The sequence below is a fragment of the Ochotona princeps genome, chromosome 28, assembly GCF_030435755.1.
Source record: "Ochotona princeps isolate mOchPri1 chromosome 28, mOchPri1.hap1, whole genome shotgun sequence".
NCBI lineage: Eukaryota > Metazoa > Chordata > Mammalia > Lagomorpha > Ochotonidae > Ochotona > Ochotona princeps.
Window position 1 is genome coordinate 711,814 of NC_080859.1, and position 26,457 is coordinate 738,270.

At 56.0% G+C, this 26,457-nt stretch overlaps 1 protein-coding gene across 4 annotated transcripts in view; it reads left to right on the plus strand.

The window, feature by feature from the left end:
- The window catches only part of IQGAP2 (IQ motif containing GTPase activating protein 2), a 112,224-nt gene that overhangs the window by 67,724 nt on the left and 18,043 nt on the right, over positions 1 to 26,457 (plus strand). For all 4 annotated transcript variants that reach the window (XM_058656410.1, XM_058656407.1, XM_058656408.1 and 1 more), the window contains 13 exons: positions 1,433 to 1,600; positions 2,607 to 2,752; positions 5,411 to 5,581; positions 9,844 to 9,927; positions 11,365 to 11,436; positions 12,081 to 12,150; positions 13,550 to 13,758; positions 16,194 to 16,343; positions 19,564 to 19,727; positions 22,147 to 22,371; positions 23,784 to 23,924; positions 24,237 to 24,321; positions 24,729 to 24,961. In XM_058656410.1, coding sequence (XP_058512393.1) covers positions 1,433 to 1,600; positions 2,607 to 2,752; positions 5,411 to 5,581; positions 9,844 to 9,927; positions 11,365 to 11,436; positions 12,081 to 12,150; positions 13,550 to 13,758; positions 16,194 to 16,343; positions 19,564 to 19,727; positions 22,147 to 22,371; positions 23,784 to 23,924; positions 24,237 to 24,321; positions 24,729 to 24,961 — 1,918 coding nt within the window. The remainder of the gene's footprint in view (positions 1 to 1,432; positions 1,601 to 2,606; positions 2,753 to 5,410; positions 5,582 to 9,843; positions 9,928 to 11,364; positions 11,437 to 12,080; positions 12,151 to 13,549; positions 13,759 to 16,193; positions 16,344 to 19,563; positions 19,728 to 22,146; positions 22,372 to 23,783; positions 23,925 to 24,236; positions 24,322 to 24,728; positions 24,962 to 26,457) is intronic.

The window sequence follows — 26,457 nt, forward strand, 5'->3', positions numbered from 1 at the left end:
TGCTCGCCTTGTGCTGGGGGTCTACTGGGCAAGGCCGCTCACTTCCTCTGTTGGATGAAATTGGCTTGTATGAAATTGAGCTGGCAGCCCACCCCTCATCACTCATAGTCTGCACACATGTGAATGGAATCGTGGTTTGGTGGTCATGGCACGCGTCGCACTCTCGAGTATCGGAGTTTGGCACATGTGAGTGAAAAGGATGGGTGAGCTGTCACACCCTTCTTTCCCCTGGGAAGCCCTGTGACATGGCTTCTGCTTGTGGTGTGTGTGTGTGGTACATGTGTGTGGCATGTGTGAGAGTGTGTTTGAGGTGCATGTGTGTGGTGTCTATGTAGTGTATGTGTGTTATCTATGTGCTGTGTGTATGTGGTACACAGGTATACATGTGCTATGGTGTAGTGTGCAGTGTGTGTGACGTGTGGTGTGTGTAGTGTCTGTATATGGTGTGTGTGGTGTCTGTATATGGTGTGTGTGTGTTATCCATGTGCTGTGTGTATGTGGTATACAGGTATACATGTGCTATGGTGTGGTGTGGTGTGTGTGCGGTGTCTGGTGTGTTTATTATCCATGTGCTGTGTGTATGTGGTACACAGCTATTCGTGTGGCATGGTGTGGTGTGCAGTATGTATGACATGTGTGGTGTATGTGGTGTGTGTTGTCAATGCTATTGTTCTACTTTTCTAACTCAGTGCATTTCTAGACTAGGAGAACATTGGTTCTGCTGTGTGCACCAGAGTATTCTGAGCTGCAACTGAAATTGATGAAGAGATCTTTGAGTTAGCCATATTTTTTTTTAAGATTTGTTTATTTTTATTACAAAGCCAGATATACAGAGAGGAGAGACAGTGAGGAAGATCTTCCATCTGATGATTCACTCCCCAAGTGAGCCTCAATGGCCAATGCTGCACCAATCCAAAGTCGGGAACCAGGAACCTCCTCCAGGTCTCCCGTGGGGGTGCAGGGTCCCAAAGCTTTGGGCCGTCCTCCACTGCTTTCCCAGGCCACAAACAGGGGGCTGGATGGGAAGTGGAGCTGCCGGGATTAGAACCAGCACCCATATGGGATCCTGGCGTGTTCAAGGCGAGGACTTTAGCCACTAGGCCACGCTGCTGGGCCCTAGTTAGCCATCTTTAAGTGACCACGAGATTCATAAGTTTCCTTCAGGGGGAGGGGCAGAAATCTGAGATGGAGGATGTGCCTGTGGTCAGCACTGGCTCCTAGATTCTCGATTCCATTGCAGAAATCTACCAGCTGTGCCTTTCTAGAACGCTGTAGAACATTTGTTCTTACAGGCTAAGTGGCCCGGTATGGGCGCCAGCAGCACAGACTCCTAGCAACTCAGGCATTTTCAAACGGCTGAGTGAGTGACGCGTCTGTGTGCCTTTGGAGTCAGTGGAAACAAGCCCTTCACACAAGTGTTTTTCATCGCCAGGGGTGACACTGGTGGTTGACGTCAACCAGTGTTTGGAAGGGGTGAAGTCCAGCAACATTTTGTCCATCTTGAAGTCCAGCTCGTGTTACCCGAACGACATCCTCCCTGAGTGTGCCGACAGCTACCATGATGCCCTCATGACGGAGAAGCAGCACAAGTCTGAGAGGGGTAGGCCCTTGCCTCGCGGCCCACCACTGTGCATGTCATTTCCCACGTGGTTACACTCCATGTGTGATTACCACTTCATGTTTGTCGTTTTACCTGCGGTGGTTCCATGGCACTGTGTTTTCTTTCTTGTACCTGCAGCTGAGCATTTCTGAGATGGTTTTTGTCATCCGTATGAGGCAGAGTGTTTAGAAGTTCCCTCACTGCTATGGTCTTGGAGATTTCTGTTTCCCCAGCAGCCCCCCTCATTGGGAGTGTACCAATGTCTCTCTTCATGCGCTGTGAAGTGTGTCCTTTATAAAGTGTGCAGCAGCCTCTCACCTCGTGTCAGTCCCACCAGCCAGGCAGACGGAGGGAGAGTCCTGGGGCCCCTTGGCTGCCTTCCTCTCCCCTCATGGTGGTCCCACCAGCTGGGCATATGGTGAGAGTCCTGGGGCCCCTTGGCCACCTCCCGCTGCCGTGCTTGGTTTCTCACAGTCCCCTGCACTCCCAGTTCGCACTCCAGGGAGAGAATGGTGTGTTCACAGCGCCTCCTATCCCTGAGTCTGACTGTTCTTGGGGCAGAAATGCCATGGTTACATGACATCCCAGCCTCACTGCATGCAGTGGTGTTTAGAACACCAGTATGGCTCTGTGGGAGAAAATTTTTTAAAGATGTGTTAGAGCACCTGAGCTTCTGTTTGCTGGTTTATTCCCCAATTGGCCATAATGATCAGGGCTAGACCAGACGACAGCCAGGGTCTCCCACATAGATGCAGGAGCCCCAGGCCTTGGGCCGTCCTCCACTGCTGTCCAGGTGGCTCAAAAGTGGAGCAGCCACATGAGGTGCCGCTGCACTGCAGTTCTGATCTCTTGAACTCTGATCCACCTGCAAAGGCTGGGAGAGACATCACAGCAGGTGGGTCAGCTTGGTCCAAGTCAAAACTTTGAAACCAAGTTTTTTGGCTTGTTTTACACGTGCGAGTAGGACTCTGTCCCTGTGCACATGTTGACTAACTTTCATTTGCAGCATCTGGTGAAGAGGGACCGTGGCTGCGATTCACTGTGAAGGAGAATCATGACTACTACTACAATGTGGAGTCAGGAGAGGGCGTCTGGACCCCGCCTGAGCCCTGCCTGACCAAAGAATCCTGGCTCATGGAGCAGGAAATCGAGGTAGGTGGCCAGTGTGAGAGCAAGGTGGCCATGTCCTGGTGTTAAAGCATGGGAGAACTGGGAAGACCAGGTCATCAGACTTCCCAGGAGTGAGGCTGGAGGAGAGCCCTGAGGCTTTGCTGAACATGGCCACGTTGTGCTGCTTTTGGGGTTGTGTCCACGCGGAACAGGGCAGGTCCCTGGGGCACACGATCCTCCTGAGGAACCAGCCCCTGAGCTTTCCTGCAGCACACAGTAAGCTCGGCTGGTGAGATCTGGGATGTCTTAACTCTTCCTCTCCCCCACTTAACATAATGCTTTTCGAGCCGCAGTACCACGTATTTCCAAAGAACAGGGAGGGTGCGTTTCCCACATGCAGCACTGGTCCTCTCCCCATGAAGCTCCCAGGCTGTGATCAGGCAAACCAGGGACCAAGAGTGGGCATCAGCTGGGCCCGTCTGCATCCCCCAAGGCGGCCACCGTGGCATGCTCAGCACGGTTCTGGAGCCTGAGCACACCCCTCCGGGGCAGTCGACTTGGCTCCATGTCTGTCGTGTGGTGTGTGGATGTCCCTCCCAGGGTGTTGCCCTAGTGTGACGCTGTTGGGTGGCAGCATGATTTCTGTGGCACTGAGTGTGCCTGTCCCCAGAGGAAATGCAGAGAGCAGAATTCTGTGTGTTTTACACACGACCTATTATCAGCTAACCTAAAAGCAAAAGGCATGTCACATGTTGTGCTCAGCGTGATGTAGTGAGGTAGATCTACAGAACCACTCAGGGTCTCTTACAGGTAACGTTTGAGACATCGAATATCCAGGCTACCAGATTTTGCCATCCAAAGCTGCATATCCCTTCTCCCTCTGGTTGTAACTAGCAATTTATGTGAGTGGTCCTCCTCTGTGTGTCCTGCAGGGGGCAGAGGGGACAGCGTGGGTCACCCCTCACAGGATCACGGCAACCATGAGGCTGATCTGTGAGCTCCCAGCAGAAGGAGCTATTGAGAAGAGTGTGCGTTCACATATCCTGCTCAGAAGTTTTTTCTCATTCTGTGGGACGCCTCCTGGTCCATTTTAGCCCTGAGTCCACCCCGAACGTCCACCAGTTTGTATGAGCTGAGGTACTTCTGTGCGAGGCTCCTCTGTCCACTCGTGGGAGGCCCAGGGGCCACTTTGGAGAAAAAGGAGGGGAGAGGAGGCAGAAGCCCTTGAGTGGGAGCCGTTGGACCTCGTAGGACGTCTGAGAAGAGGCTTGGCCACAGGTCATCGTCTTAAGAACCATGCCCAGCGATGCCCCGTGACGTGTGGCCCTGCCAGCCGTGCCTGCTCAGCCCTGCACCCCAACTCTTCTGTGTGTTTGCACCTCATTTGGATCCCAAGTGGAGGCAGAACATATTCACCTGCTTCCCTTGTTCCAGGCAGGGAAACCGAGGCAGCCAGTGGCGAGACACCATGTACAGCACCCTCAGCAGGCACGGGCCCATCCCAGGCCCCGTCCCCCAGCTGGGCTTCACTGTCCACGCAACCTGGACCTCCAAGTGGTTCTGGCAGTGAGGCGAGATGGGCGTGGCAAGCCTACCTGTCCCAGCATGGATACCAAGACCAGAAGCTGGGCCTGAGGCACGTCCAGCTATCTAGTGGGAAGAGCTGGTGGTGATCAAACTGCATTCTGGAAGCCTCAGACAAGACATGCAGCATGGGTTTGTCTGGTCAGTAAGGCTGGGCAGGCCCCCAGAGCAGTGGCATCACGGTGCAGCCTCTGCGGAGGCTCGCCCAGGCCCCGACTGGTGTGATTCAGCCAAAGGGCAATAGAGAGCCTGGCTTGTATGGCATCAGGAAGGTGGTGGTGTGCCATGGCTTTGAGAAGTGGAGTAGTGGGCCATGCCAAAGACACATGGCCTGGCAGAGCCATGAGAAGCAATGTGGCAGAGGTGACGGTCAGAGATGACCAGATGGGGTCTCACTCCAGTGCCGGCGCCCCCCAGCCAGGACAACAAAGCAGTGCTGGCTCCCACCCCACTCAGGACAGATCTGAAATGGGTGTGGGCACTTGTGTGGCTCTCCTGCCAAGGGACTTGTGTCTGCTGTGAGCCATCTCACCAGCCTGCTCCCCGACCCAGCCCGGAGGAAGCATGTGTCATCTCTGCCTTTGCTTCTCAGAGAGCCTGCTCACCACCTCCTGCACAGCACCCCTCGACCCCTTCTTCCCTCCACATCCTCTCTCCGCCTTCAGCCCGCTTTCTTGTCCTTGTCTTTGTCTTTGCCCTAGCTCTGCAGCGCACACTGTGCAGGCTGGCAGGACGTGCTGCCCCCCACTGCTCTGCCCTCTCTTCTGCCCTACCTCTGCGGCGCACGCTGGGGTGGGCCTGTGCAGGCTGGGAGAGGTGTTGATGCTCCTCCCACTTCTCTGGCCGTTGTCCTTGTCTGTGTGGAGGAGCCCAGGCTTTGCACCTGGCCTGTGCCAACGTTGTCTGTACAGCTTGGCCACCATCTGTCCTCTGCAGTGACACTCCAAGCTGAGGCTCAGCTGGGCACTGTTTGTGTTTAAGCCAAGCAGAAAACAAAAACAAAACAAAACAAACAAACAAAAAAAACCACTTTCTCAGTCATTACCCGAGGGACGACTCCCCCAGAAGTCATCACGTGTGTCCTTTACGTATAACGTGAGCCGTGTCTCTTGCCAGGATGCCGTCGAGAGGGTCACGCGAGAGTACATCCGTGAGCAGATGTGGTCGGCGTCCCAGGACTCTCTCCTTCGCTTTCAGAGCATGCGGCTCGGACCCGCCCTTAGGGAGGAGTTCGAAGCTAGGAAATCATTCTTGCATGGCCAGGAAGAGAATGTGGTCAAGATCCAGGTATGTGAGGCTATTCCCTCTGCTTGGCGCTCACAGCCCTGGAGTGGCCCGCTGGCGGGAGCTCAGCCAACACCAGCCTTGCAGTCCAGCTATGGGATCTCTGATCCTTGCCCCCAGGTGCTTGCTGCCAGGCCCCGCAAAGGGAGCTGTCCTAGTGATGTGGACCCCCATCACAGTGTCGCTCTGACGTCCATGTGGGCACTCTGCGGTTGGCTTTTTGTGGCTGCGTGTGGCAGGTGGTGTCACAGTCCTGTTTCCGTCTTGCCTGTAGGAACTGATGGGCAAATGGAGCTCAAGCCACTGAGCGCTCCTGCTTTCCCGAGTTTGCAGCCATGGACTGTCTAAGGCCCGTGGCTCTCAGGCGGGGGCCTGGCTATCTCCAGGCTGCCCTGGCTCCCTCTGCCACCTGCTCCCTGAAGGCCCGTCATACCTTCACCAGTTGGCTACCCTTGGTCCTGGCAGCTCTCCCACCCACCCCACCTGGCTGTCACATGCAGGCTTTTACCAGCGTGTGTCTTGCGTGCTCTGGGCACTATGTGTTTGTGTATTCCAAGAGCCTAGAATGTCAGCATGACGAACAGTTTGAGAGGTGTGAACCTGATGCTGTTGTGTACAGGGTTGCCTGGGAGCTGGTGAAGTTTCTAGGTTATTCCCTGATGGTCACGCTAAACAGCACACGCAGGGAGTGAGTACAGCCCTGAATGTACGTTAGCCCACACTGCATTCCAAGCAACCACCAGTGAGACCGCTGGAGTCCACTGCAGGCTTGGCAGTGCGGGCCATGGAGCCCGAGGAACCTCAGGACAGGTCCCCAGATGCCAGAACCCAGCCCTAGCCTCCACCTGCTGCATTGGGAGTGCTGGGAGGAGCGGAGGGTGTGTGAGCAGCCCCAGCCCTCAAGGTTAGCAACGAGGGATGCGGGGAAGCTACACAGCTGTGTGTCCGTTGTAAGTGGGAGCCCTGATGGACTGAAGAATGAGTGAGCCAGAGGTGTCTGCTTGTCACTGAGGTTGAGAACTTGACGTAGACGCAGAGGGAGGAGGGCAACCTGCTGTGGACACTAAGGATGTCCCTCCAGGAGGCAGAGTCTGCTGGACGTGCCATGAGCTCCTGAGGAGGGAGATGTCAGATGGCAGAGTGAAGTGAAGGGGCAGCTGGCAGCCAAGGAAGCTGAGACAGACTGTAGGACAGAACTATGTGTCCACAAGAACCAAGCAGTGCCAGGGCGGACCGACATGGTAAGCACGAACAACCTGGCAAGGGCCATTAGACCCTCCCGTGAGCTCTGTGGAACTGCAGGAGAAGGCGGCGGAGGAAGTGGCGGTGTAGGCTCCAAGGATGAGCCACCCCGTGTTGGGTCGCTGGGCACAGAAAGGCCCTGGAGGAGAGCAGGTGGGGAGGGTGACAGACCGCAGCAGAAAGCTCCCCTATACTGGAAGCGACTTGAGGCCACTTGGCAGGACGGGACTTGGTCTGGGGGGACCCTGAGGCTGGGGTAGGAACCACCAGTGGTGTGCAGGACTAGGATGCAACCCAGCCAGCCTCAGGGACCGCCTCCTCTGTGCCTGCCCTGGTGTGCCAGAGGCGGCCTGGTGGTGAGTCAGGAGGTGGGTTCCTATCCTCAAGTGCCTGTTGCAGGCCATGGAGAGCTCACATGAGGAGTTGTCCCAGCTGGCCATGGTGAGGGGCTCTCCCTACTCAGTCCAAGGCCCCCAGGGGGCAACCAGACATCTGCCCGGCGTGCTGGTCAAGAGGCAGCATTCTCCTGCCTCACTTGTGCTGTGGGGAGGGGGCAGAGCGTCCCAGGTTACCCATGCTGTGCCAGTTTCAATCTCTTAAATGTTTCCAACGTGTCAATCGTAACACCCCCTAACCTACAGCAAGAGAATCACGATTTCAGTAAAACCACCGGTGGACACTGAGAGAGAGACACAGGCTCCAAAGTCTGCAGTGGTGCTGGAAGTGGCTTTGCAGAAAAATGACAACGAGTCATTGTGAACCCATTTGAAACAAAGAGGAAGACCATATGCAACCTTTAAACATCAAACAGAGGCAAAACCTTGGAACAGCAATGGATGTGAACTGGTCAGTGGGCAGGCCAGGCCACTAGACGCTCAGGAGCCATGAGTAAATGAGACCCAGAAAACCCTGAGATTTGAAGAGCAGGCTGAATGGAAGGAATGGGGTGAGCAGAGCCCCACATCCACGGGTGCGTCCCCCTCGTCCCAGAGAAGGAGGGGCAGTGCAGGGACGACGTGTGAGCACATTCACCAGGAGGCATGCCCCACCCCCAGGCAGGGCCCACGCAGAGGGCCCACACAGAGCTGCGTCAGCACCTATTCAGCAGGCGAAGACTCCAGGGAGCTGCCCCGTGGCCAGAGGACAGCCCAGCAAGACCAGACATGAGCACTGTAGTCGGGAGTGACCTGCTCGCTAGAACACCGAGCTGCCGTGAGGTTTCAGGCACTGACAGAGTGGCTGTGATCGCAACAGCACTACAGAAGGGAGAAGATGGACGTGAGGGTGGAGCAAAGGATCCCGTGCACCTGTAGGCATGTGTGGCCAGTGAGGGAGAGGGCCCTGGGGGAGCCGTCTCTGCACCCCAGGGACCAAGCCCCAGAAGTGAAACAAGGTTGGCCCTGTGAAACTGAATGAAGTTTCAGCGTTGTTCAGCAGGGGGTGCTGTGGACACAGTGGCCGGTGCTCAGGAAGGCCAAACAGGGAGGTTGCAACTGTGGCATTATCCTTCCTGTGTACAACTTAGAGACGTGGTCCCTGGTGTCAGTGGGCCTGGCTGCATGGCATCGTCCCCAGCGTGGCTGTGGGCCTGGCTGTTGTCACCCATGTGTGAGCTGACTGGTTGGCGTGTCATCATGGTGTGTAGTCAGTGTGTCCCCTTGGACAGCACCCTGTGCTTGCACACGTGTGTGATGACATAAGTACATGTGTCCATGTGGGCCTGTGTTTCCCCAGGACAGAGCGCTGAGAACTGGGAGGCTGGGAGGTCAGTCTTTTTTTGTTTTTGTTTTTGTTTTTGTTTTGTTTTGTTTTGTTTTGTTTATTTTTATTACAAAGTCAGATATACTGAGAGGAGGAGAGATAGAGAGGAAGTGGAGCTGCCGGGATCAGAACCAGCGGCCATATGGGATCAAGGCGAGGACCTTAGCCACCAGGCCACGCCGCCAAGCCCCTGGAGGTCAGTCTTGCTGAGCCTCCGTGTTGTTTCTCACCCTCCTCTTCCAGTCCACGCTTTCTTGTCCCCTGCTGGACACACGGGTGAGGACCACTTCCCTGCATCGCTGTTGACTGCCCATGGCTCCCCAGATTTAGAATACCCCACAGAAGTGCCCATGGCTTCTGGAACTTTCATCCTTGTGACTGTCCAGTTCTTAGTACCCCATCCCTAACACATTGCATCTCCCACTTGCTTGCTCCCCAGGGTCTCGGGACAGGGCAGCACTGAGTGTGGGGGTGCCTCCCCTGGGGACAGCAAGACGCAGGGCAGTAGACCCCAGTGTATGGCTCCGTATGTCCTGCTGTTTGGGCTTCTCCAGAACTAAACTGTAAACAGACACGCATCATTCCTCAGGGGCCAGGAGCAGGCACTTGTGCTGTCTGGGGGGCCTAGAGCAGGTGCTTGTGGTGTCGCAAGGGCTGGGAGCCTGGAGCCTGCACTATGAGGACTGTGGCTCCATCCTGCCCACTCTGAGGCCCAGGGCATGCATCCTGTCTGAAATAATGAAATGAGGTGAGTTGGCACGTGCAGACAGGAGAGGAAACGCAATGTTGCTGTCTGATCTTTTTATCAAGGAACTTGGGCTTAGTAGGCAGCTAGGGCCAGGATACCTGAGTGACGTGGAGGGAAGTGGGGAGGGTCCTGCTCCCTGAGGACTTGCTTCTGGGATGTGTGAGGAAATGGATGTTGTCACAGTGCTCACTCACCCTGTGTCCCAAGGCCGGGGACACCAGCCTCTGGAGCCCCTGGCTTTGAACTTCAACTTCCAGGTTGCTGGGGTCCCTGAGGGATGAAGCACCGGGGCCTCTGGGTCCTGCCTGCTCTCTGTTAGGCCTAAACAGGGCTCAGATCCAGTCCAGGTTGTGTCCCCCCAAAGCAGGTGCCCAGGAGGCCAAGCTAACAGTATCCCCTTGTGACTCCTCAGCTGAGCGTCCGTCGGAGACACTCAGTGCCCAGGGAGGCAGAGTCTGGCCCTCTGTGGGGGCACCAATGCTCTCAGTGACCCTATGGCCCCTCTCCTGCCCAGGCCTTCTGGAAGGGACAGAAACAGCGCCAGGCATACCAGCAGAGGCGGAAGACATTCGCTGCAAGCGTTTCTGAAATTGTGAAGGTAACCGCCACAGCCATCCAACTGGGCACCACTGGCCTTCCTTGTGCTGATGCCGGGGCTGAGGAGGGGGGATGTCCTGAAGTGAAGCACTATGTAAGTGAAGGAGAGACCGACATGAAGCTGTGTATGGGGGTGTGTGGGGGAGAGATGCAGTGAAGCTCTGTATGTGTGGGGGTGACCTGCAGTGAGGCTGTGTGTGTGTGGGGTGACGTGCAGTGAGGCTGTGGGGGGGGTGACCTGCAGTGAGGCTGTGTGTGTGTGGGGGGGTGACCTACAGTGAGGCTCTGTGTGTGTGTCAGAGAGGGGTGACCTACAGTGAGGCTGTGTGTGTGTGGAGGGGTGACCTGCAGTGAGGCTGTGTGTGTGGGGTGACCTGCAGTGAGGCTGTGTGTGTGTGTGTGGGATGACCTACAGTGAGGCTCTGTGTGTGTGTGGGGGGGTGACCTACAGTGAGGCTCTGTGTGTGTCAGAGGGGTGACCTACAGTGAGGCTCTGTGTGTGTGTGGGGGGGTGACCTGCAGAGAGGCTGTGTGTGTGTGGGGGGTGACCTACAGTGAGGCTCTGGGTGACCTACAGTGAGGCTGTGTGTGTGTGGAGGGTGACCTGCAGTGAGGCTGTGTGTGTGGGGTGACCTGCAGTGAGGCTGTGTGTGTGTGGGGGGGGTGACCTACAGTGAGGCTCTGTGTGTGTGTGTAGGGGGGTGACCTACAGTGAGGCTCTGTGTGTGTCAGAGAGGGGTGACCTGCAGTGAGGCTGTGTGTGGGGTGGGGAGTGACATGCAGAGAGGCTGTGTGTGTGGAGGGGTGACTTGCAGTGAGGCTGTGTGGGGGCGTGACGTGCAGTGAGGCTGTGGGGGGGGAGTGACGTGCAGTGAGGCTGTGGGGGGGTGACCTGCAGTGAGGCTGTGGGAGGGGGTGATGTGCAGTGAGGCTGTGTGTGTTGAGGGAAGGTGATGTGCAGTGAGGCTCTGTGTGTGTGTGGGGGGGGTGACCTGCAGTGAGGCTGTGTGTGTGTGTGTGTGTGTGACCTGCAGTGCGGCTGGACGGGAGAACCTGCAGGTCACATGGGCAGCTTAATCCTGTGTCTGATCATGGACACCCTGTGGAGATGTGTCTTGTAGCTGGCCCACAGCACCTGAATTCATTCCTGTGGTGGAGGAACCCTGTTTTCCTTTCTGTTCCTCCCACCATGTTGGCTTGTAATGTGTGGGAAACCTGAACACCACGCAGAACCGGGCTGTAGAACACAGAGTTCCCCAGAATGGCAGCTTCTGGGCACAGGAAGGTCTTGTGGGGTCCTGCAGTCCCTGGGAAGCAGGCACTTCTTGCTGCCCACCCCCAGCAGTGCTGCATTCATTGTCCCTCATTCGCCCCCTTTGGTCATGAGACCTGGTGGCGGCCGCCGCTGATGGCCTGGCTCGCTCTGTCCCTCTTTCAGATCCAGTCCTGGTTCCGCATGGTGGCGGCAAGGAAGCGGTACCTCTCACGGCTGAGCCACTTCAGAGACCACGTAAGCTACATGCACGCAAGCAAGCACCAAGTGGTGGCCCTGGCAGTGTTTTACACAGATCAGTTGGTGTATTTGATAAGTTGGGGATATAGAAGGAGACACAGAGATCTTGCCCAGTGTTGGCTCCCTTCCCAAGTAGGCTGGCCAAGGCCAGCAGTCCGCAACTCTATCCAGCTCTCCAGGCACTTGGCCTCTCACTTGCTGCATCCCCCATGCTTCACTGGGGAGTTGGATCGAAAGTAGCATAGCCAGAACAAGAGCCAACACTCCAGTGTGCAGTGTGGGTCGCTGATGGTACAAGCTGCGGCTTAACCCACTGCCCCACACAGTGACATTTGGTGTTCACATCTGATCAGCTCTTGTGCTCAGAGTGGAAGCTTCTAGAAAAATGTGAGTGCTCTCCAGTACAACATAATGTCACGTGTTGCCTGTCTCACTGGCGGTTGGCAGGCTTTCCCCAGAGCATGAAAACAGATGGCCTGAGCCAAGTTCTGTGCCCAGCCCTTTGCCTTTATGTCCACGCAGTCCCCCATGGCCTGTCTGAACTGTGAGTAGCCCCTAGGCTCTTCCACAGCAAGTGACCAGGGGCAGTCCTCAGCGCAGGTTATGCTCAAGATCACGCAGCTTGTCCCTCTCTCTTGCAGACACCCGAGATTGTGAAGATACAGTCACTGTTGAGAGCCAGTCGCACCCGGGGCGACTACAAAACACTGGGTAAGTTGAGGCCTAGCTTCCCGCAGGTGCCCCCCTGGGCTCTGCCCCAGTGACCACTGAGAGACATCCTGTGAGGGGACACTGCTTCCTGTTTGCAGGTCAGCGGGAGGTGGGAGTCCATGGCCTCACCCAAGGTCGTCAGGGCCGTAGCAGCCTGTGCCGCCCCCCCACATACACACATACTCTCTAGAAGATGTTGAGTTAGTGCGAACCATGAGAGTAAACCCCTTCCTTGTCTCCGCCCTGTCGTAGACGCTGCAGCCCCCTCGATTCCCAGCAAGGACCCTTGAAAGTGGTTGGTCAACGAGGGTGCTGGCATGGGGCTTATGGCTTGTGCAGGATTTGGGCCCTGAGTCATTTCAGGCCCCCCATTCCTGTGTCTGGGGTGGCACCCAGCAGGACATCTGGGACAGAGCCAGCAGTTGGGGGTTGGCCTAGCTGGGTCTCCCCAGCCCTGTGTTGCTGGGTCTGAGTCCTCATCCCTGAAGGCTCCCCCTTAGTCTCTCTTCGTGGTTTTTAAACGTTCTCTGTTTTCATGTTACTTGAGAGGTAGAGAGATGCAGAGATCTCACAGCTACTGTGTCACTGGCCAGTGCCCACAACAGCCAGGGTTCAGCCACGCCAAGGCCGGGTGCCAGGAACTCAGACTCTCCCACATGGGGGCAGGGACCCAAGGGCTTGGGCCATCTGATGCCTCCCATGATGTGCACTAGCAGGGACTGGATTGGAAGCCGAGCAGCTGCGATGTCACCACTATGCCACTTGTGGCATTTACCCAGGGCTGGTCTCACTGAGCATGTTGGGAGATATCTTTCAGGAACCAGAGGGCTGGCATGGCAGGTACCAGGGAAAACTTGCTGGAGTCAGCGAGACCTCGGGCCCTCTGCATGGTTCTGGGCACCTCTCTGGTCAGAGTTCAGGCTGAGGGCTAGGCTGAGGTTCCTGAACACTCTGGGCACCCTTGCCATCCCCCCAGCTCCTAACTGGCCCCTGAGGTCCTGCTCTCTGACCCTTTCTCACCCCGCAGTGGGGGGCCTGGCTCCTTTCCGAGGCCTTTGGGGCTGGAAGAAACTGCCTTCTGCCCCTTCCCCTGAGGCCTCAGCATCTCCCTGACCCACCCCAGGTCTCAGTGAGGCTCAGGCCTCTCTTAGCAGGGCTCACACGCACCTGCTGAGAGCATGAGTTGGGGCCTGCATAGACCCCCTAAATAAGTGGCAGATGATGGGAGCAGGGCTGCCTGACCGCCTCAGTGTGGTGTGTGTGTCTGCCATGGGCATGGACCAGGCCGGCCAATCGTGCCAGCATTCCTGGCTGTGTTCCGGGGGGCCTTTGCTGACAGATCCGATTTCCCTCTTTGCTGGGCTATCCTCTCTCATGCACACCCCTTCCTTCCCCACAGTGGGCTCAGAGAACCCGCCGTTGAAGGTCATCAGCAAGTTTGTCCACCTGCTAGACCAGAGTGACCTGGACTTCCAGGAGGAGCTGGAGGTGGCACGGCTGCGAGAAGAGGTGGTGACCAAGATTAGGGCCAACCAGCAGCTGGAGAAGGACCTCAACCTGATGGACATCAAGATTGGGCTCCTGGTGAAGAACAGGATCACACTGGAGGTCAGTGGGGTGGGCTGCGTCCTTGTGAGCGTCCCAGGGGTCCTCGGGGGCCTGACCCCTCCCCTGCCTCGGCCAGTGCCTCTCGGGCTGGCACATCCACAGCCACCATTTTGTGACACATTTTGTCCCTTGGGCTCATTTCACGCTCCCGTGTGACAGAGAACCTCAGACCTGCTGTCCTGGGGGCCTTGGCCAGAGAGCCAGGCCTTGACAGCCCTGAAACAGGAGAGTGACAGCGTGGGAACCTGCGTCCATGCAAACATGCACAAGCCTGAGGATGTGACAGTCGAGCTCCTGTGGAGGAGCCGCTGCCTCATGCAGCCTAACCCGTTGCTCAGGATGCCAGCATCCCACAGCAGACAGCAGGTTTGGGTTTCAGCTGCTCCACTTCCCATCCAGCCCCCCGACCTTGGCCCTAGGAGGCAGCAGGTGACGGCCAGGTGCTTGGGTCACTGTCACCCACATGGGAGACCCAGACGGAGCTCCTGGCCCAGCCCTGGCTGCTGTAGCTATTTGGGGAGGGGAACAAGGCTTTCAAAAAAGCAAAGGATTTTCAAAAAACTTATTTATTTGAAAGGTGCCAAGACAGGGAAAGATCTTTCCAAGACAGGGAAAGATCTTTCCATCCTTTAGTTCACTCCCCAGATGGCTGCAACAACCAAGGCTGGATCAGGTGGGAACCAGGAACTCCACCCTGGTTTCCATGGGAGTGACAAGAGACCACGGACTTGAGCTGTCTCTTGCTGCTTTTCTAGGCCCATTTAGCAGGAAGCTGGACAGGAACTTGGACAGCCAGGACTTAAACTGGTATCTATATGGGATGCCAGCGCCAATGGGGCCATGAGGCCAGTCCCTGCCCACTTAACAGGCCAGTTTCTGTCTACTCACATCCTCACCCTGGAACCCCGACACAGCCCCATGTCTGGGAACCTCGTTACCTGCATTGGAAATTGAGGCAGGTACTTTACAGTCCTGTGTTCTGTCTACAGAGAACTTTGGTGAGATGGGAATGTTAGCCCATTCACAAATGAGGAGCTGAGGAGGCAAAGCTGACTGGTCACAAAGCTGGCTGTACACTGCAGGCACCCCGTCAGCAGTTGGCAGCTTCTGCAGAAATGTCTGTCTCGTGGCATGTAAACGGGGAGCCTGAGTCCATAGCCAGAAGGGTGAGCCATATGGCTCTCTCAAGCAGGCTAAGTATCAGTGCTCTCTGCAGCCATGAGCCTGAGTGTGCAGTGTGCAATGTGTGTATGTGTGTGTTTCCTGCCATTTGTGTGTGTGTGGACTCCCTGCCCGCAGTGTGTGTGTGTGTGTGTGTGCTCCTTATCCTCAGCATGTGTGTTTGTGTGAGCTGAGAGCTACCTCTCTTTGTGTGCCAGGCTTGGCCATCTGGCATGCCTAGAGCCTGCTGAGTCCCTGCCCTATGAGAGGTGCCTAGGAAGGTTCATGCAGTGAGAGGACTTTGCCACAGGTGTGTGGGAGGGGAGTACACCTCTTCCCCCTGTGGAGAAGCTGGTGTCTGTGGCCCTGGGGTCCAAGGAGGAATGTTGGACTAAGCTGGTTCTCAGACTGTCTGGGAGCTGCTTGTGGACGAGGGAGCCCTGCAGCCACCTGCCCACATGTCCCCACACCCCGTCTGGTGGTGGCTGCACTCCTTTTCTCAGTGTTGACATACTTTACGAGCATGAAAAGCAAGGAGCTGGGGCTGCTGCTCTCAGAATCTCTGATCCAAGCACTTCATGTCCCTGCTCCCTACAGGGCATCGAGGTGACCTGGGGGGAAGGACAGCAGCTTGTCACAGAGCTGGGGAGTGGCCACAGGAAACTTTGTCACCCTGAGCTGGGAGCGGGAGTCAGAGGATGCAGAGCTGGGGGACAGACCTTGGTGTCTGCTAGGCAGGGCCTGGGACAGAGAGGATACAGCTCGTGCACAACACCTCCTGTGCCCACACATGTCCCTGGCATACAGCTCCCTGGGTGCATGGCCTTTGTGGGTCCCTGGGAGTGAAATGTAAGATTTGTAGGTAGTTTCTCCTGTTACCAGCTGATCAGTGGATCTGATTCTCGTGGGTCCCAGTGTAGCTACCTTTTCTTTGTCATTTGTGCTTTTGGAGTCACAGCTGAGAAACCATCGACTCATCTGGGGTCACAAGGATGTGGGCCCAACTTCCTCGCTCTCCTTCATGGGTTAGCTCTTGGTGTATCGCTGTGGTGTGGAACCTGGCTGTCCTGTTGTCCCAGCATGTTTATCTCCCTGTCCCCCCAGTGGGTGACCTGCTGTCCAGGTCACATTTGAGGCTTGGAGAAGCTGATCTTAGAAAAGTCAGACTCTCCCTGAGCCTTCCCTCTAACTTTCTTGGCTTCCTCATAAAGGGAGGGAAGGGGTAAGGAGTAACCGATGGCAGCTTCCTCCCATCTCCTAAATTCTTCTTGCAGGATGTCATTTCCCACAGAACGAAGCTGAACAAGAAGAAAGGAGGTGAGATGGAGCTCTCCAACAGCCTGGACAATCATGGCATGAAGAGCCTGAGTAAGGAGAGGAGGAAGATCCTGGAGGCCTATCAACAGCTGTTCTACCTCCTGCAGGTGAGGGCTGCCAGCCTTGCCCAGCCAGGGCACATGCGACCACGAGGGCCCATGCATCCTGCACACCTGCCGTGTACTACGTGCAGCCAGGCTAATCTGATTTCCTACTGCATCCCAGGCCTAGAGCATGTGAGCACCCGGGGGATACCCAGGCCTCAGAGTGAGACGTGGGTGCAGCCAGGCAATGCCCAGAGTTTGACTTCAGAGCCATGCTGGGGTGATGGGACTGGTGCATTACATGCTGCTCGCACCCGTGCTGGAGGGGAAGGGCACCCAGCAAGAGTGGCCCATGGCCTTAGGGCTCCTGTGTGGCCTGCAGGTGCCTTGGTGCTGGTTGGAGGACAGGTACAGGACATGGGGCATACACCTGACGAGTGACAGTGTCAGTGTTGTGGGGCCAGAAGTAGGAGACTGGGGACCCAGCTCCTCAGACAGGCATGGCTGCTGCTCTAGGGACATGGGGCAGCATGGCCAGGAGGCAGATAGTCCCTGGGGACGTCCAGGAAGAGAGCGCTTCCCAGCAAGCAGAGGGTATTTTTCTGCCTAATTCAGACCGGCTATCAGCCATGACATCTTTTAAGATGTGTTTGTTTAAAAGTTACAGAGGGTGGGCAAGACAGGGAGACAGGGATCTTCAGTCTACTGTTTCACTCCCCACTGACTACAACAGCCAGGAGTCAGAAGCCCCATCTGGGTGTCCCTTATGGGTGGCAGGGCTTTAAAGAGCTGAGGCATCCTCTGCTGCCTTCTTAGAAGCAGTGGCAGGGAGCTGGATTGGAAGCAGAGCAGCCAGGACTCAAACCAATGCCCATATGGGATGCTGGCACTGCAGGCAGTAGCTTTCCCAGCTGTGCAACGCCAACCCCATGCCAACTGTGTTTATGCTCATGAAGTGACGGCTGTAGAGTTCCTTCAGGTTTCATTCACTGCTCGTCTGGCACAAAGGAGTCAGACTCCAGTCATCACTGGCCTCAGCCAGGCACCATGATCCCTGATGTGCAAGTGGAGGCTCCTCGATGAAAGGCAGGAAAACCAGGGACCTGCCTAGAAACACCAAACTCCTGTTGCCTGAGCAGCCTGCGGCCTGCATCTGACCACTGGGCTGTGTCCAAGGAACAGGTTCAGAACCATGGCCCACGCCTGACCACTGGGCCATGTCAAGGGAATAGGTTCAAAACCGCAGCCCACGCCTGACCACTGGACCGTGTCCAGGGAAGGGACTCGGAACCACAATCCACACCTGATCACTAGGCCGTATCCAGGGAATGGACTCCGAACCACAGCCCAGCCTGACCACTGGGCCGTGTCCAGGGAAGGGACTCGGAACCACAGCCCATGCCTGACCACTGGGCCGTGTCCAGGGAACAGGTTCAGAACCACAGCCCGCATCCTGACCACTGGGCTGTGTCAAGGGAAGGGGCTTGGAACCACAGCCTACACCTGACCACTGGGCCATGTCAAGGAAACAGGCTCAAAACCACAGCCCACGCCTGACCACTGGGCCGTGTCCAGGGAACAGGCTCAGAACCACAATCCGTGCCTGCCCACTGGGCCATGTCCAGAGAATTGAGCTCAGAACCACACCCACGCCTGACCACTGGGCTGTGTCCAGGGAATGGGCTTAGACCACAGCCCATGCCTGACCCCTGGGTTATGTCCAGGGAAGGGGCTCGAAACCACACATTTGCCCCTCTGTTCTGTCTTACTTTGCCTCATTCCTCTCATTCCTCAAGATCTGTGGGGAAACGACAGAACTATGAACAGCCCGGGTTTCTGGTCCCTTGGATTCCTCCTGAACAGGACTTCTTCCTTGCATGGCAGGTGCGCTGCTCCAGGCTTTGCCTCAGGGTGCTGTGCCCAGAGCCAGCATTCAGAGTCCCACAGGTTGCTGGAGGGAGGCATAGTTCTCCACAAGGAGTCCAGGAGGCAGTGAGAAATAGTCCCTACCACAGAGCTGTGGCGGGAGTGGTCCCGCTGGAGCTGTAACAAGGAGGTGCCAAGGTCCAGGTAGCCACCACTGGCCTGAACAGCTGCATGTCACATCAGCCTGGAGTGGGGATTTCTTGAAAAGTTTACAGTCAAAATCCCTGAGCACATGGGGTGCAGTAAACCCTGGGTTTTCAGCCAAACTCCCTGAGTGCCTGGGGTGCAGGGAACCCTGGGCTTACAACTAAGCTCCCTGAGTGTGTGGGGTGCAGGGAGCCCTGGACTTACAGCCAAACTCCCTGAGTGCCTGGGGTGCGGTGAGCCCTGGACTTACAGCCAAACTCCCTGAGTATGTGGGGTGCAGGGAGCCCTGGACTTACAGCCAAACTCCCTGAGTGCGTGGGGTGCAGGGAGCCCTGGACTTACAGCCAAACTGCCCGAGTCCATGGTGTGCAGTGAGCCCTGGGTTTCACATGCAGGAGATGCAGTGCGATTGTTATGCTGGGAGCCCCTCTGCAGCCCAGCTTCAGTGGAGCCCCTCTGCCCTCCCCTCACCCCAGATCCTCCTGGGGTGGGGAGGCCCGAACAGTCTTAGCAGTTCCATGTCCATCCTGATCACCTGGGTGCCAGCCCCCATGACTTCTGCCTCCCCACTTCCCTCCTTGCAGAGCGCCATGGCTGCTGTGTTCTCTCCCTGCCTTTCCCTCTGTTTCTGGCACCTTCTGTGCACTGAATCCCTTGTCTCTTTGGAGACCCCTGGGTGCGCCCTCTTCGGCATCTCAGCAGTGACGTAGACCTGTGACTCCAGGTCTCCAGGGGAAAGCATGTTAGCCTGGGCATGGTGTGGGAGATGTCTGTGACACTCAGTCACTCCTACGACTTGTGACACATGTGACAGTATTAAGATGTGGCCATGTCCTATGACACATCTGACAAGACAAATGTTACCGTGTCCTGTGATATGTGTGACATGACACTCAGACATACCTATGACACATTTGTGACACAATATTAAAATGACCGTGTCCTGTGACAGGTCTGTGACAAAGACATTCAGATATGATCATATCAAGGGGCACATCTGTGAAATGGCTGTGACATGACTCACATGGCTGTGTTAGGAAGTGTCCACGGCATGGTTTGCTTTGGTGGCACCCTGAGGCACCGTGAGAGTGGTCTCAGCTGCCACCTCTGGACATCATACTTCTGGCCAGTCAGTGATATGTAAATGAGATGCTGCTGTCCAAGGGGTCATTCCCTGACCTGTGCTTTGTGTGCTTGGCTTCCCCCACAGACCAACCCCTCGTACCTGGCCAAGCTGATCTTCCAGATGCCGCAAAACAAGTCCACACGGTTCATGGACACCGTGGTCTTCACGCTGTACAACTATGCCTCCAACCAGCGGGAGGAATACCTGCTGCTGAAGCTCTTCCAGAAAGCACTGGAGGAAGAGGTCAGGTACGTCGAGGCAGTGGGGTGGTGGGGATGAGACCACCAAGATGGGAGCCTCAGGGTAGGCTGACCTCAGGGCTATACCTATTGTGGCTTCCTCCAGCCAGCAGAATCCTAACCTGCTGTCAGGCTATCACACCCTCAGTAGGGGAAGCCTTCCATCAAAGTCAAGTGTAGTGGATGGGGACACATGGGAGGATGTTCCTGGACCTGTGCAGAGCCTCAGGGCCGGAGTGACAGGGCCTGTGCCGTGAGGGCAGTGCAGGGAAGGACTTGCTGGTGTGTCATGGAAACAGGCCTGTGGTGGGGGAGGAAGACCTTGTAAGGAGGAGAGTGGGGCCGGTCTGGCCCCTTGGTGACGTCCTGGGTCACTGGGCGGTAAAGCTGGGATACAGGCAGGCAGTGTGGCTATGCCATCCACGTTCTTGAAGCTGAGAGATCCTGCCACCAACCAACAGGGATGTGAACATGATGGCCACCTGCAGCACGTCTGTGGGTGAGGTCAGAGACACGGAGTCTAGATGCTCCAAGAAATGATGTGTGTGTAGACGGAGACGTGAAGATGTGCAGCAGGCCTTTGGGCAGGCGAGGCAGAACAGGCAGGATGCTCAGTTTAGGGGCTAAGGTCAGAGCATGGGTCCTGAGGAGATGGGGAGCGAGGCCGTGCGGTGCGTGGGTAACGGGGGGTGGGGGGCGGCAAGCCAGCTGCAGCTGCTTGTTATCTTCTGCTCGCCCTGTCTGCCCTACTCCCACGTGCAAGGGCTCTTGAAACAGCTCATGGAAAATGGAATGAAAATTGTTTATTTTTATCCAAGTGTCTTGAAATCCAGGCATGTTTTTCCATCATAGCATTTTCCATGACCCCTCACATGCTTGGATTTCAAACACTGTTGTCTCCAAAAATAATTTCATTCCATTTCCTATGCACAAAGAGTCACAAAGTCAAGGAAAGCAGCATTCACCGTGGCAAGATTGAGTGAAGGTGATAGGAAGGAGGGAGCCAGCAGGATGAGGATTAGACTAGGGCAAAGTGGGAAAGAGGTGAGGAAGAGCTGGGCAGCTGAGGCAGGGGTGAGGGAGTGCAGAAGGGCCAGGCAGCTGGGGCAGGGGTGAGGGAGTGAGGAAGAGCCAGGTAGCTGGGGCAGGGGAAGGGGGTGAGGAAGAGCCAGGTAGCTGGGGCAGGGAAGGGGGTGAGGAAGGGCTGGGCAGCTAGGGCAGGGGTGAGGGAGTGAGGAAGAGCCAGGTAGCTGGGGCAGGGGAAGGGGGTGAGGAAGGGCTGGGCAGCTAGGGCAGGGGAAGGGGGTGAGGAAGGGCTGGGCAGCTAGGGCAGGGGTAGGGGGTGAGGAAGAGCCAGGTAGCTGGGGCAGGGGAAGGGGGTGAGGAAGGGCCAGGTAGCTGGGGCAGGGGAAGGGGGTGAGGAAGGGCCAGGTAGCTGGGGAAGGGTAGGGGGTGAGGAAGGGCTGGGCAGCTAGGCAGGGGCAGGGGGTGTGGGATCAGCCAGAAGAGATGCTCACTCGCCCTGGAGTGAGGCTGGGTTGCAGTGAATGTGAGTGTGATAGGAAGAGGAAAGGGTTCGTTCCACTACAGGGTTTCCTTTGCGAATGGGCAGCTGAATGGGGCGCCGTGTCTACCTTGCTGGAGTCCTGCAGTGTCGTTGCTGCCCAGCACATTTCCAGGTCCGACTGACCTTCAAGATTGACCACGAGACTGAATCCCATTGACCAGATGCTTTAAGTGCTCACTTCTTGGGCTGGTGCTAAGGCATCTTCGGTTAAGTTTCTGCCTGCAATGCTGACATCCCATGTGGATGCTGGGAAAGCAGTGGAGGATGGCCTAAGTGCCTGGGCCCCTGCACCCACGTGGGAGACCTGGAAGAAGCTCCCGGCTTCCAGCTTTGAACTGGCCCTGCTCTGCGTGTTGTGGCCGTTTGGGGAGTGAACCAGCAGATGGACAATAACTCTGTCTCCTTTGCTTTAACTCTGCCTCTCAAATGAAAACAAATCTTTTAAAGAAATGAAAATAAAACTTATTTTTAGGGAAAAAAAGAGGTGTTATTGCTTATTTGAAAAACAATCACAGCAGGAGAAGGAGAAACAGAGATCTTCTGTCCACTGATGTGTCCCCCAGGTGGCTGCAATGGCCAGGGATGGGGCAGGCCCAAGCCAGGGAGCCTTATCCAGGTCCCACCTGGATGGCAGGACCATCTTTACTGCTTTTCCTAGGCTGGTAGCTGGGAGCTGGATTGGAGATGGAGCAGCTGGAACACCAGCCAGTGCCCACATGAGATGTCAGGGTTGGCTTTTCTGCTGCGCCCTAACACTAACCCCAAGGAGTACTTTTTACAAATGATCTCTGCCAGAGAAATGTGACTCCAGAAGGCCCTGGAATGTATGTTGTATAAATGGTGCCTGGGGTTGGTTTTCAGATCCAAGGTGGACCAGCTACAGGAAATTGTCACAGGGAACCCCACGGTCATCAAGATGGTTGTGAGCTTCAACAGGGGCGCCAGGGGGCAGAGCTCACTGCGGCAGCTGCTGGCGCCTGTGGTGAAGGAGATTCTTGAGGACAATGCCCTGGTCATCAACACCAGCCCCGTGGAGGTGTACAAGGCCTGGGTGAACCAGCTGGAGACGCAGACCGGGGAGGCCAGGTGAGACGGCCAGCAGCTCCTGCCACAAGCTGCACCTTCCCCTGTCCGGACACAACCACCTATCAGCGCCCACGCGGGTCACATGTGCACACCAGACGGCCTCAGCCTCTGCCGGCCTCCCCTTGTCATTTCTCTTTCCACACTGTCGCACACAGATGGCACACACTTTGTACAGTCACCACAGATTCAGTGTGTGAAGACTGTCAGCCCGGGCAGGCCTGGCCTCACTCCACAGCGCTCTGTAGGTCAGGCAGGGCCAGCGATTCCCTCCTGATGAGGAGGCTGCAGGCACTGACAGAGGCTCAGGAGCGCAAGCAGCTGTTGCAGCACTGTGTGCAAACGTGAAGAGGCGAGAAAATAGAAACACTTAGCTATGCGGTGTGCACGGCACAAGGCAGGGTGGGCTTCTGTTTGGAATGACAGCGTGGATGGAGAAATATCTTATGTTCTCAGTTACAGTTAGGAACATTGACCTGTGTTCACATGTATAATGAACATGCAGGGTGTATGTGCATGTATATACATGTGTTGTAAACACCACACACAGGACCATATGGAGTTGATGTGCACTGTATTACATCCACACACATGCACACATGGGGTCTATATGGGTATGCACATGCTGTTACACCCACACATGTGTATACATGGGGTCTGTATGGGTGTACATGCTGTTACACCCACACACGTGTACACATGTGGGGTCTGTATGGGTGTACACACTGTTATACCCACACACGGGTGCACATGTGGGGTCTATATGGGTATGCACATGCTGTTACACCCACACACGGGTACACATGTGGGATCTATATGGGTGTACACGCGGTTACACCCACACACGTGTACACATGTGGGGTCTGTGTGGGTTGCACACTTACATACATGTACACATGTGGGTCTGTATATGGGTTACACGCTTACATACATACACACATGTGGGTCTGTATCGGTGTGTACACGCTCTTACACCCACACATGTGTATGGGTTGATACACTCCTCCATACATTCAGTTTGGATGTATGCAGCTCAGTTATTGATGTGCACGAAGGCCTGGTAGTGTTAGGTCTGAGGGATGAGAACTAATGTTCTACATGTTGGTAGCTTGTTTGTAGATAGGCTTTTTTTTAATGGACAGATTGATTGGCTGTAATCAGGAAAAATGAAAAGAAAGCCAGTTGGCTGGGTCTGCATTCCCTGGGTGTGTCTGTTTCTTTTCCCTAAGGCCCAGAGGGAGAACTTCTGGTCCCCCCTCCCCATCCCCTTGGAGCATGTTGCTGTGTGCAGGTGTCCCGTCCACTGGACAGATCGTGGCTCTGGCATCCATGGGCAGATTTAGTGCTTGGAGGAAGCTGGGTGGTATGCCCTACTGGCTGGAGCCCCTGGACACTGACACCTGCCTGTGTTCCAGCAAGTTGCCCTACGACGTGACCACCGAGCAGGCGCTCACTCACTCTGAAGTGCAGGCCAAGCTGGAGGCGTCCATTGAGAGCCTGCGCCGGGTCACGGACCATGTCCTCAGCTCCATCATCTCCTCCCTTGACCTCCTGCCGTGAGTTGTGTTTGTGGCCACTTTGACCTTGGGGCGGAAGGTTCTGGAACACTGTGTGACTTAGGCACCAGGTGCAGGCAGGCGTCCTCCCTTGTGTTCATACAAATTATCCACTGTGCCTGCCCCTCAGGTACACCACCTTAGGCCCTGGCGGCTCTGCTGCCAACACAGCTGTGGACGCTGCCTAGTCATTGTCAGCCAGGATCCTGGGGTTCCATTTCCATCTCACTTTATGTTTGATTTTTAGGAAAATCACGCAGCCACCGTGTCTCCTTTTCCATGATTTTCTTTTGTCATCTGTTTTACATTTAGTTATGGATTGAGGTATGTAGCCAAAGTGCTGAAGAGTTCCCTCCATGAGAAATTCCCAGATGCCACGGAGGAGGAGCTACTGAAGGTAGACTATCTGGGGCAGCCTGGTGTAGGAGCCCCATGTGCCGCCCATGTGGCATGACTGTTGATGGGAGTGACCTTCAAGACTGCTGCCCCCTGAGGGCCACGTGGGGTCGGCGGCCTTGGTAAAGGGCCCCTTGACGGAGCAGCTCACTGCTGCCCCCTGAGGGCCACGTGGGGTTGGTGGCCTTGGTGAAGGGCCCCTTGATGGAGCAGCTTGGTCTCTCCGACCTCTGTCAGGCTCCCGCCGAATGCAGCATCTTCATGACCTACACTGAGCTCCTTGTTAGGACTCAGGGCAGAAGCGGTCTGCTTGCTCTTGCAAATGTAAAACTAACATCAGATTTCCTTTTTTTGTTTTTAATAAATAAATAACCTGACACTGTGTGTTCTTTCTTATGGCCTTGGCAGATTGTGGGAAACCTGCTCTACTACCGCTACATGAACCCTGCCATTGTGGCCCCTGATGGCTTTGACATCATCGACATGACTGCCGGGGGTCAGATCAGCCCTGACCAGCGCCGGAACCTGGGCTCGGTGGCCAAGGTGCTGCAGCATGCGGCCTCCAACAAGCTGTTTGAAGGGGAGAACGAGCACCTCTCATCCATGAACGACTACCTGTCGGAGACGTACCAGCAGTTCAGGTGACAGCGTGTTGCTGCAGGGCTGTGGACAGGCAGGATGGGCACAGAAGCAGGCCCAGCCCAGCCTCCTGTCTGCCACACAAAGTCCTCCCGTTGTGCACCACCGACACACAGGCTGAGCAGCTGGATGGAGCGGGGCGTCAAGTCCTTGTCTCCCTCCATGGAGCTCCAGGGCATGGCATGGGGTTTGTGGTGAGGTGTTCTCCAGCCTCTTGGCCTAAGGCCTGAGATGGAGCCGAGGCTCTTGTTCTGAGACGCTGTTAGCCAATGGCTGTGTGTGGCTGTCCTGTTCCATCACAGAGCTGTTCTCGGCACGGATGCCACAGCCTGCGTCGCTGGGGAAGGAGGATGTCCATCCAGGTTATAGGAAAGACACAGAGTTGGTCTCTCTGCATCTGTCCACGGGAAGTCACGGCCTCTTCCTCCTCTGGTTTGAGGAGTGTGGACAAAGGTGTAACTGCTGTGACACCCATGTCAGAATGTGGGGCGTCTTCTGGCCCACTACCCAAGGCCTGTGGTGTTCTGGATGCTGATTCGGCCCTTGGAGCTTCCTCCACTTCCCTCCCTCCCCCTCTTCTCTGTCAGCTGTGCAGGCCACTAGCTCCCAGGCACTTAGAAACAGCCTCCAGGCCCAGCCTCAGCTCCTCTGAATTCCTGCTTTTTCTCTTGACTTCTTTGCATCCTCATATGGGCAGTCACGGCCAGGTTATGGCAGGGAGGACCTGCTGCCCTACTGCCCATGGGGACACAGGGCCTGCAGTCCGGTTAGTGGGGTGGGAACACTGAGGAGAAGCCCCAGAAGAGATGGTGATAGCTTTATGGAACAGACCTGGGATGTTTGTGTTTGTGACAGGGCTGTTCATGCTTCTGTCCATGTCAGCATATGCTGGTCTGGGCTTGGGGCATGTGACTGCCGTGGGCCTCAGCCACAGCTGTCATTCCTGTCAGCCAGGAAGAGGGTGGGCTCGGCTCTCATGTTTGCCCCACTGGGCCCTGGAGCGGTGAGCGCGCTTGCCCAGGCTGGACCACCTGAAGCAGCACATGTCATGACATCTGACCGAGAGTTCCTTCTCAGATCCAGAATTGCCAGTCTGGATGTTTTTATCTGAATTTCAGACGCTGTTTCTTAAAGAATAGCCTTTTCAAGGTGACCTGCCCCAAACTGGAAGGTGTGGAGCCAGGCGAGAACTGAAGGCCCTTATGGCTCTCCTCAGCCCTGTGTAACGGGCGGGTTCCATGTCCAGAATATGAACACAGAAGAAGCTGTGATAACTGGAGAACAACTCACTCACTGTCACTTAGAATCTCCTGTCTCTTCTTTTTTTCTTTGGAAGAGAGACAAAAGGGAGATCTCTCGAGTCTGCTGGTTTATTCTCTAAAATCCTACAGTGTCAGGTCTGGATCAGGCCAAGCCAAGAGCCGGGAGCTCGGCCTGGGCCTTCCTTGGGTGGCTGTGACCCAGGTTTGCGCCACCACCTGCAGGAAGCTAAAACTGG